Source organism: Malurus melanocephalus, unplaced genomic scaffold (genome assembly GCF_030028575.1).
Source record: "Malurus melanocephalus ecotype Western Australia unplaced genomic scaffold, MMel_1.1 scaffold_1720, whole genome shotgun sequence".
In the NCBI taxonomy this organism is placed as follows: Eukaryota; Metazoa; Chordata; class Aves; order Passeriformes; family Maluridae; genus Malurus; species Malurus melanocephalus.
The window spans coordinates 10,581-21,525 of NW_026624952.1; the positions used below are offsets into that span (position 1 = coordinate 10,581).

At 48.3% G+C, this 10,945-nt stretch overlaps 1 protein-coding gene across 1 annotated transcript in view; it reads right to left on the reverse strand.

Moving 5' to 3' along the window:
* The window catches only part of LOC130587289 (zinc finger protein 395-like), a 14,059-nt gene extending 5,276 nt beyond the window's left edge, over window positions 1-8,783 (reverse strand). The window contains exons 1-5 of the mRNA XM_057388265.1: window positions 8,558-8,783; window positions 4,590-4,735; window positions 3,163-3,214; window positions 2,456-2,609; window positions 4-676 (exon numbers count right to left, since the gene is read on the reverse strand). Of these exons, the coding sequence (XP_057244248.1) occupies window positions 4-676; window positions 2,456-2,609; window positions 3,163-3,214; window positions 4,590-4,735; window positions 8,558-8,773 (1,241 nt within the window). The 5' untranslated portion in view covers window positions 8,774-8,783. The remainder of the gene's footprint in view (window positions 1-3; window positions 677-2,455; window positions 2,610-3,162; window positions 3,215-4,589; window positions 4,736-8,557) is intronic.
* Window positions 8,784-10,945: the final 2,162 nt, after the last annotated feature.

Here is a 10,945-nt window from a genome sequence, read left to right on the forward strand (position 1 = left end):
CGGGGTTCGGGGTCGGTCTCGAATCCCTCATCGGCCGCTCCCGGAGCCCCCAAACTTTTGGGGTTGGGGCTGACGGAGCCGTGGGGTGGGGACGGGCTGACCCCAAAAGCTTCGGGGCTGACCCCAAAAGATTCGGGGCTGATCCCACAGTGTGTGGGGCTGCCCCCACAATGTTCGGGGCTGACCCCGGAAAGTTCGGGGCTGACCCCAAGAGGTTCAGGGCTGATCCCACAATGTGTGGGGCTGACCCCACAATGTTCGGGGCTGACCCCACAGTGTTTAGGGTTGATCCCAGACCATGTGGGGCTGACCCCAAAAGGTTCAGGGCCAACCCCAAAAGGTTCAGGACTGACCCCACAATGTTTAGGGCTGCTCCCACAATGTGTGGGGCTGACCCCACAGTGTTTGGGGTTGACCCCATAATGTTTAGGGCTGACCCCACAGTGCTTGGGGCTGCCCCTGGCGCCGACCCCACTGTTTTTAGGGCTGACCCCACAATTTTCAGGGCGCACCCCACAGTGTTCAGTGCTGACCCCACAATTTTTGGGGCTGACCCCACAGTTTTTGGGGCTGCCCGTGGCGCTGCCCCCGCTCCAGTGGCCGCTGCTGGCACTGCCGGTGCTGCTGCCCCCGTCCGAAACGTCCCCGTCCTTCCAGGGGTCCCCGTCCGGCCACGCTGCGGGAAAACAACGGGGTCAACCCCAAAACCCGAGAGATTTATGGGATCGACCCCAAAAACTGAGAGCTTTATGGGATCAACCCCAAAAATCGAGAGCTTTATGGGATCAACCCCAAAAACCGAGAGATTTATGGGATAGACCCGAAAAACCCAGAGCTTTATGGGATCAACCCCAAAAATCGAGAGCTTTATGGGATCAACCCCAAAAACCCAGGAGCTTTATGGGATCGACCCAAAAAATCGAGAGCTTTATGGGATCAACCCCAAAAACCCAGGAGCTTTATGGGATCAACCCCAAAAATCAAGAGCTTTAGGGAATCAACCCCAAAAATCGAGAGCTTTAAGGGATCGACCCCAAAACCAGGAACTTTATGGGATAGACCCCAAAAACACAAAGATTTATGGGATAGACCCCAAAAACTGGGAGTTTTATGGGATCAACCCCAAAACCAGGAGCTTTATGGGATCGACCCCAAAAACCGAGAGCTTTATGGGATCAACCCCAAAAACCGAGAGCTCTATGGGATCAACCCCAAAATCGCGGAGCTCTATGGGACCAACCCCAAAAACCCAGGAGCTTTATGGGATCGACCCCAAAAATCGAGAGCTTTATGGTATCAACCCCAAAAACCGAGAGCTTTAAGGGATCGACCCCAAAACCAGGAGCTTTATGGGATAGACCCCAAAAACCCAGAGCTTTATGGGATCAACCCCAAAAACCGAGAGCTTTATGGGATCAACCCCAAAAACCCAGGAGCTTTATGGGATCGACCCCAAAAATCGAGAGCTTTATGGGATCAACCCCAAAAAATGAGAGTTTTATGGGATCAACCCCAAAAAACAAGAGTTTTATGGGATCAACCCCAAAAACCGAGAGCTTTATGGGATCAACCCCAAAAAATGAGAGCTTTATGGGATCAACCCCAAAAACTGGGAGTTTTATGGGATCAACCCCAAAACCAGGAGCTTTATGGGATCTACCCCAAAAATCAAGAGCTTTATGGGATCAACCCCAAAAACCGAGAGATTTATGGGATAAACCCCAAAAACACAGAGATTTATGGGATCAACCCCAAAAACCGAGAGCTTTATGGGATCAACCCCAAAACCGAGAGCTTTATGGGATCAACCCCAAAAAACTTGGAGAATTTTTCAGTTTTCAGCTCTCCAAATTTTTGGGGGTTTATCCCAAAAAGCTCTCCCAGTTTTTGGGGTTGATCCCAAAAAGTTCTCCCGATTTTTGGTTTTATCCCGAAAAGTTCTCCAAGGTTTTTCAGGAAATCCCAAGAAGTTCTCCAAATTTATTTGGGGTTTATTCCGAGAAGTTCTCCCAGTTTTTGGGGTTTATCCTGAGAAGCTTTCCAAGTTTTTTTGGGAAATGCCAAAATTTCTCCAAGATTTTTTGGGATTTCTCTGAGATATTTTTGGGGATTTCTCCGGGATATTTTTTGGGATTTTTTTTTGGATTTTGTGATTTCTCCAGCATATTTTTTTGGGATTTTTTTTGGGATTTCTCCGGGATTTTTGGAGGGATTTTGGGATTTCTCTGGGATTTTTTGGGGGGGATTTTTTTGGGATTTTGGAATGTTTTCTGGGATTTTTTGGGGGATATTTTTTGATTTCTCAGGGATTTTTTGGGTATTTTTTTGAGATTTTTTGTGGGACTTCTCCATAATTTTTTGGGGATATTTTTTGGGATTCTTCTTGGATTTTTTTGGGATTTCTCCGGGATTTTTTTGGGATATTTTTTGGGGATTTTTTTGGGATTTGACTCACGGGGGCTGCGCACGGCGGGGCTGCAGGAGAGGCTCGTCAGCACCAGCGCCGCCACCATCTCGTCCACGTCCAGCGGGGCCGCGGAGCGCCTGCGGGAACGGGAAAACAACAGGAATTCAATGGGAAAATCCAAAAAAAATCCTAAAATTAACTGCTGTGGGAAAACAACAGGAATTCACCGGGAAAATCCCAAAAAAATCCCAAAATTAACCACCCATGGGCAGGAAATGGGAAAACAGCGGGAATTCAGCCGGAAAATCCCAAAAAATCCCAAAATTGACCGCCCACGGGAAAACAGCAGGAATTCAGCCAGAAAATCCCCAAAAAATCCTAAAATTAACTACTGTGGGATAATCAACGGGAAAACAGTGGGAATTCACCAGGAAAATCCTAAAAAAAATCCCAAAATTGACCGCCCACGGGAAAACAGTGAGAAAATACCGAAAAAAACCCAAAATTAACCACCAATGGGAAAATCCCAAAAAATCCTAAAATTAACCACCTGCGGGAAAACAGCGGGAAAATCCCAAAAAAATCCCCAAATTAACCACTGTGGGATAATCAGTGGGAAAATCCCGAAAAAAACCCAAATGTGACCGCCCACGGGAAAACAGCGGGATTGCATCGGGAAAATCCCGAAAAAAATCCCCAAATTAACCACCCACGGGAAAACAACAAGAAAATAAAAAAAAAACCCCAAAATTAACCACCAGCGGGAATTCAGCAGGAAAATCCCGAAAAGATCCCAAAATTAACCACCTGCATGCAGGAAACAGGAAAACAGTGGGAATTCAGTGGGAAAATCCCAAAAAAATCCCAAAATTGATCACTTGTGGGATAATCCCTGAGAAAATCCTGAAAAATCCCAAAATTAACCACCCACGGGAAAACAACGGGAATTCAACGGGAAAATCCCAAAAAAAATCCCCAAAATTAACCGCCCATGGGAAAATAGCGAGAAAATCCCGAAAAAACCCCAAAATTAACCACCAGTGGGAATTCAGTGGGAAAATCCCGAAAAAAATCCCAAAACTAACCACCCATGGGAAAACAGTGGGAAAATCCTGAAAAAATCCCAAAATTAACCACTTGCAGGAAAACAGTGAGAAAATCCCAGAAAAGTCCCAAAATTAACCACCCGCAGGCAGGAAACAGGAAAACAGTGGGAATTCAGCAGGAAAATCCTGAAAAAATCCCAAAATTAACCACACATGGGAAAACAGTGGGGAAACCCAAAAAAAATCCCAAAATTGACCACTTGTGGGATAATCCCTGAGAAAATCCCAAAAAATCCCCCAAAAAATCGTAAATGTGACCCCTTTGGGATAATCCCTGGGAATGTGGAAAAATCCCTGGAATTCTTGGTGGGGATCACTCCAGGAAAAAACGAGGGAAAAGAAGAGAAAAATCCCAGAAATCCAGTTATTTAAGGAAAAACGGGAAGGGGAAAAATCCCAAAAAAAATCCTGAAAAATCCCAAAAAATCCCCAAAAATCCCAAATGTGACCCTCTTGGGATAATCCCCAGGAATGTGGAGAAATCCCGGGAATTCCCAATTGGAAACATCCCAGGAAAAGAGGAGAAATCTTGTTATTTAAGGAAAAACAGGAAGGGGAAAATAAAAAAAAAAATCCTGAAAAATCCCAAAAAATCCCAAAAAATCCCCAAAAAATCCCAAATGTGACCCCTTTGGGATAATCCCTGGGAATGTGGAGAAATCCCGGGAATTCCCAATGGGAATCACCCCAGAAAAGAGGAGGGAGAAGCAGAGAAAAATCCAGAGAAACTCCCAAGTTCCCTTTCTAAGGAAAAATGGGATGGGAAAAAAATCCTAAAAAATCCCCAAAAAAATCGTAAATGTGACCCCTTTGGGATAATCCCTGGGAATGTGGAAAAATCCCTGGAATTCTTGGTGGGGATCACTCCAGGAAAAACCGAGGGAAAAGAAGAGAAAAACCCCAGAAATCCCATTTTTTAAAGAAAAACAGGGATGGAAAAAAACCCAAAAAAATCCCCCCAAAAAATCCCAAAAAATCCCGAAAAAATCCTAAATGTGACCCCTTTGGGATAATCCCTCGGAATGTGGAGAAATCCCGGGAATTCCCAATGGGAATCACCCCGGAAAAGCACGAACCTGCCGGGAACGTCGATGCTGCTGGACACGGATCGGCGCAGTGCCCGGACCGGATCGGGATCAGGATCACCGGGATTTCCGGGATCGGGATTTCCGGGATCGGGAATGGAGTGATCCCAATGCGGCCCCACAGAGGGGATCGGGACCTGCAATGGCGGGAGAGGAATTTTGGGATTGGCCGCCAGAGCCAATCCCGGGAGCGGCACGGGGTCCGCAGTCCGGGTTTTATCAGGGATTTGGGGTTGGGCAGGGTTCACCCCATTCCAAATCCCAAATCCCATGGATCCCATCCCAAATCCATCAATCCCATCCCAAATCCCATCCCATGGATCCCAATCCCAAATCCCATCCCAAATCCCATGGATCCCATCCCATGGATTCTATCCCAAATCCCATCTCATCCCATGGATCTCATCCCAAATCCTAAATCCCATCCCAAATCCCATAGATCCCATGGATCCCATCCCAATCCTAATCCTGTATTCCAATCCCACCCCATCCCAAATCCCAAATCCCATGGATCCCACCCCAAATCCCAAATCCTATTCCAAATCCCATCCCATCCCATGGATTCCAATCCCAAATCCCATCCCATGGATCCCATCCCACCCCATTTCATCCCAAAAGATCAGCTCTCCCCATCTCCAGCAATCCCAAATCAATCCCAAATCCCAAATCCAGGGAATTCCCAATCCCGGGGAGCAGCGCGGGGTCTCCAATCCATTTTTTACCAAGGATTTTGGGAATGACCTGGGTTTACCCCATCCCAAATCCCAAATCCCATGGATCCCATCCCATCTCATGGATCCCAATCCCAAATCCTTGGATCCCATCCCCACCCCATCCCATCCCATGGATCCCATCCAAAATCCCATTCCAAATCCCATGGATCCCATCCCAATCCTGTATTCCAATCCCATCCCATTCCAAATCCCATCCCAAATCCCATCCCATCCATCCCAATCCCAGTCCTGCTCCATCCCATCCCAAATCCCATTTCATCCCAAAAGATCAGCTCTCCCCATCTCCAGCAATCCCAAATCAATCCCAAATCCCAAATCCAGGGAATTCCCGAACCTCCCAATCCCATGGGAGCAGCGCGGGGTCCCCCATCCTCATTTTCCCATGGATTCTGTGCCAAAAGCTTTGGATTTTGGGATCCGTGGGAGTGGTCAGGGTTCATCCCAAATCCCATCTCATTCCAAATCCCATGGATCCCACCTCAATCCTGTATTCCAATCCCATCCCATGGATCTCATCCCAAATCCCATCCCATTGATCCCATCCCAAATCCCATTCCCATCCCAAATCCCATTCCAAAATATCCCATCCCATCCCAAATCCCTTCCCAAATCCCATGGATCCCAAATCCCATCCCATGGATCCCATCCTCCATCCCATCCCAAAATATCCCATCCCAAATCCCATGGATCCCAAATCTCATGGATCCCAAATCCCATCCCATGGATCTTATCCCAAATCCCATCCCATCCCATGGATCCCATCCCATCCCATTGATCCCATCCCATCCCAAATCCCATCCCAATCCCATCCCAAATCCCATTCCAAAATATCCCATCCCATCCCAAATCCTTTCCCAAATCCCATGGATCCCATCCCAATCCTATATCCCAATCCCATCCTATGGATCCCATCCCATCCCAAATCCCATGGATCCCATTCCAAACCCCATCTCCAATCCCATGGATCCCAAATCCCAAATCCCATGGATCCCAAATCCCATGGATCCCAAATCCCATCCCATGGATCCCATCCTCCATCCCATCCCAAAATATCCCATCCCAAATTCCATCCCATGGATTCCATCCATTCCTCACCAGGAAAATCCCAGGAATTTCCCTTTGGACCAGGAAAATCCCAGGAATTTTCCCCACCAGGAAAATCCTGGAAATTTCCCCCAACCATGAAAATCCCGGGAATTTCCCTCACCACAAAAATCCTGGAAATTTTTCCCTCTGGGGAAAATCCCCGGAATTTGTCCCCCACCAGGAAAATCCTGGGAATTTCTACCATCTGGAAAAACCAGGGAAATTTCCCCCACCCAGAAAATTTCGGGAATTTTCCCCCACCAGGAAAATCCCAAGAATTTCCCCCTACCCAGTAAATCCCAGGAATTCCCGACAACCAGGAGAATTCCGGGAATTTCCACCACCCAGAAAAATCCCAGGAATTTCCCCCACCCAGAAAAATCCCGGCAATTTTGCCCAACAGGAAAATCCTGGGAATTTCCCTTTAAACCAGGAAAATCCCAGAAATTTCCTCCTCCAGGAAAAACCCAGGAATTTCCCCCAACCAGGAAAATCCCGGGAATTTCCCCCAACCAGGAAAATCCCGGGAATTTCCCTCACCACAAAAATCCTGGAAATTTTTCCCCTGGGAAAATCCCAGGAATTTCTCCCCCACCCAGGAAAATCCTGGGAAATTCCACCATCCGGAAAATCTTGAGAATTTCCCCCACCAGGAAAATCCCGGAAACTTTGCTCACCAGGAAAACCCCAGGAATTTCCCCCACCCAGGAAAATCCCGGGAATTTCCACCATCCGGAAAAACCAAGGAATCTTCCCCCACCAGGAAAATCCCAGGAATTCCCGACAACCAGGAGAATTCCGGGAATTTCCACCACCCAGAAAAATCCCGGAAATTTCCCCCATCCAGAAAAATCCCGGCAATTTTGCCCAACAGGAAAACCCTGGGAATTTCCTCCTCCAGGAAAAACCCGGGAATTCCCCCCAACCAGGAAAATCCCAGGAATTTCCCCCAACCAGGAAAATCCCAGGAATTTCCCTCACCACAAAAATCCTGGAAATTTTTCCCCTGGGGAAAATCCCAGGAATTTGTCCCCCACCAGGAAAATCTCAGGAATTTCCACCATCCGGAAAAACCAAGGAAATTTCCCCCACCAGGAAAATCCCAGGAATTCCCGACAACCAGGAGAATTCCAGGAATTTCCACCACCCAGAAAAAATCCCAGGAATTTCCCCCACCCAGAAAAATCCCGGCAATTTTGCCCAACAGGAAAATCCCAGGAATTTCCCTTTAAACCAGGAAAATCCCAGAAATTTCCTCCACCAGGAAAATCCCGGGAATTTCCCTCACCACAAAAATCCTGGAAATTTTTCCCCCGGGGAAAATCCCTGGAATTTGTCCCCCACCAGGAAAATCTCGGGAATTTCCACCATCCAGAAAAACCAAGGAAATTTCCCCCACCCAGAAAATTTCGGGAATTTTCCCCCACCAGGAAAATCCCGGAAACTTTGCTCACCAGGAAAATTCCAGGAATTTCCCTTTGGACCAGGAAAATCACGGGAATTTCCCCCACCAGGAAAATCCTGGAAATTTCCCCCAACCATGAAAATCTCTGGAATTTCCCCCACCAGGAAAACCCCAAGAATTTCCCCCCACCCAGTAAATCCCAGGAATTCCCGACAACCAGGAGAATTCTGGGAATTTCCCCCACCCAGAAAAATCCCAGCAATTTTGCCCAACAGGAAAATCCTGGGAATTTCCCTTTAAACCAGGAAAATCCCGGGAATTTCCCCCAACCAGGAAAATCCCGGGAATTTCCCTCACCACAAAAATCCTGGACATTTTTCCCCCGGGGAAAATCCCCGGAATTTGTCCCCCCCCAGGAAAATCCTGGGAATTTCCACCATCTGGAAAAACCAAGGAAATTTCCCCCACCAGGAAAATCCCAGAAACTTTGCTCACCAGGAAAACCCTGGGAATTTCCCCCACCCAGAAAATCTCGGGAATTTCCCCCACCCAGAAAAATCCCAGCAATTTTGCCCAACAGGAAAATCCTGGGAGTTTGCCTTTAAACCAGGAAAATCCCGGAAATTTCCTCCTCCAGGAAAAACCCAGGAATTTCTCCCACCATGAAAATCTCTGGAATTTCCATTTGGACCAGGAAAATTCTGGGAATTTCTCCCACCAATCCCAGGCCGCACCTGCTGTCCCTGGATTCGCTGGAATTCGGGATTTGGGAATCCGGGATCGGGGACTCCGGGATTTGGGAATCCGGGATTGGGAATTCCGCTCTCGTCGCCCTCCTGGGATCCGGGGTCGGGAATTCGGGAATTTGCCGGGATTCCGTCAGGAACGGCCACGCGGGTCCCGAGCAGGGAGCGCTTCCCGAGGCGCCGCGACAGCGCCGTGGCGGCCATGGCGGGAACGCTGCGGAAAAACGGGAATGGCAGCTGGAAAAATGGGAATGGCAGCCGGAAAAACGGGAATGGCAGCCGGAAAAACGGGAATGTGACCTCGGAAAAACGGGAATGGCAGCTGGAAAAACGGGAATGTGACCTCGGGAATATGGGAATGTGACCTCGGAAATATGGGAATGGCAGCCAGAAAAATGGGAATGTGACCTTGGGAATATGGGAATGGCACCAATGGGAATGTGGGAATGGCAGCCGGAAAAACGGGAATGGCAGCCGGAAAAATGGGAATGTGACCTCGGGAATATGGGAATGGCACCAATGGGAATACGGGAATGCTACCCGGAAAAACGGGAATGGCAGCTGGAAAAACGGGAATGTGACCTCGGGAAATATGGGAATGGCACCTTGGAAAAACGGGAATGGCAGCTGGAAAAATGGGAATGTGACCTCGGGAATATGGGAATGGCACCAATGGGAATATGGGAATGCAACCCCGAAAAACGGGAATGGCAGCTGGAAAAACGGGAATGGCAGCTGGAAAAATGGGAATGTGACCCGGAAAAACAGGAATGTGACCTCAGGAATATGGGAATGGCACCTCGGAAAAACGGGAATGTGACCTCGGGAATGTGGGAATGGCACCCCGGAAAAACGGGAATGGCAGCCAGAAAAACGGGAATGTGACCTCGGGAATATGGGAATGGTACCAATGGGAATATGGGAATGTCACCCCGGAAAAACGGGAATGGCAGCTGGAAAAATGGGAATGTGACCTCGGGAATATGGGAATGTGACCCGGAAAAACGGGAATGGCAGCCGGAAAAACGGGAATGTGACCCAGAAAAATGGGAATGTGACCCAGAAAAATGGGAATGTCACCCCAGAAAAACGGGAATGTGACCTGGAAAAACGGGAATGGCACCTTGGAAATATGGGAATGCCACCCCAGAAAAACGGGAATGGCAGCTGGAAAAACGGGAATGTGACCTCAGGAATATGGGAATGGCAGCTGGAAAAACGGGAATGTGACCCGGAAAAACGGGAATGGCACCCCGGAAAAACGGGAATGGCAGCTGGAAAAACGGGAATGGCAGCTGGAAAAATGGGAATGGCACCCCGGAAAAATGGGAATGGCAGCTGGAAAAATGGGAATGTGACCTCGGGAATATGGGAATGGCACCAATGGGAATACAGGAATGCGACCTGGAAAAACGGGAATGTGATCTGGAAAAACAGGAATGGCAGCCAGAAAAACGGGAATGGCATCCCAGAACAACGGGAATGGCAGCCAGAAAAACGGGAATGTGACCCGGAAAAACAGGAATGGCACTCTGGAAAAACGGGAATGGCAGCCGGGAAAATAGGAATGTGACCTCGGGAATATGGGAATGGTACCAATGGGAATATGGGAATGGGATCAATGGGAATATGGGAATGGGACCTGGAAAAATGGGAATGTGACCTCGGGAATATGGGAATGGCACCCCGGAAAAACAGGAATGTGACCTCGGGAATATGGGAATGACATTCTGGAAATATGGGAATGGCATCAATGGGAATGGGGGAATGGCACCAATGGGAATATGGGAACAGCACCCTGAAAATATGGGAATGGCATCCTGGAAATATGGGAATGGCACCAATGGGAATATGGGAATGGCACCAACGGGAATATGGGAATGGTACCAATGGGAATATGGAAACGGCACCAATGGGAATGTGGGAATGTCAACAACGGGAATATGGGAATGGCACCCTGGAAAAACAGGAATGGAATCCTGGAAATTCCAGAAGTATGGGAATGGCACCATGGAAATATGTGAATGGGACCCCAGAAATCCTGGAAATATGGGAATGGCACCAACGGGAATATGGGAATGACACCCCGGGAATACGGGAATGGCACCCCAAGAATCCCAGAAATATCTCAATCCCCAAATCCTGACTCTCAAATCCCACAAGCTTGGGAACTTCGTGTTTTTGGGAACTTCCTATTTTTGGGAATTCTCCCATTTCCAGAGCTCTCCTATTTTTTATCCCAAAGTGGACATTTTTTCCCCTATTTTTGCCCCCTTTCCATGGGGACAGTTCCGTATGGGGCCGATCCCAAATGCAGCGGCCTCGGTCGGGGCTCTTTCCACACGGAGGGGAGAGATCCCAACCGGGAAACTTCCC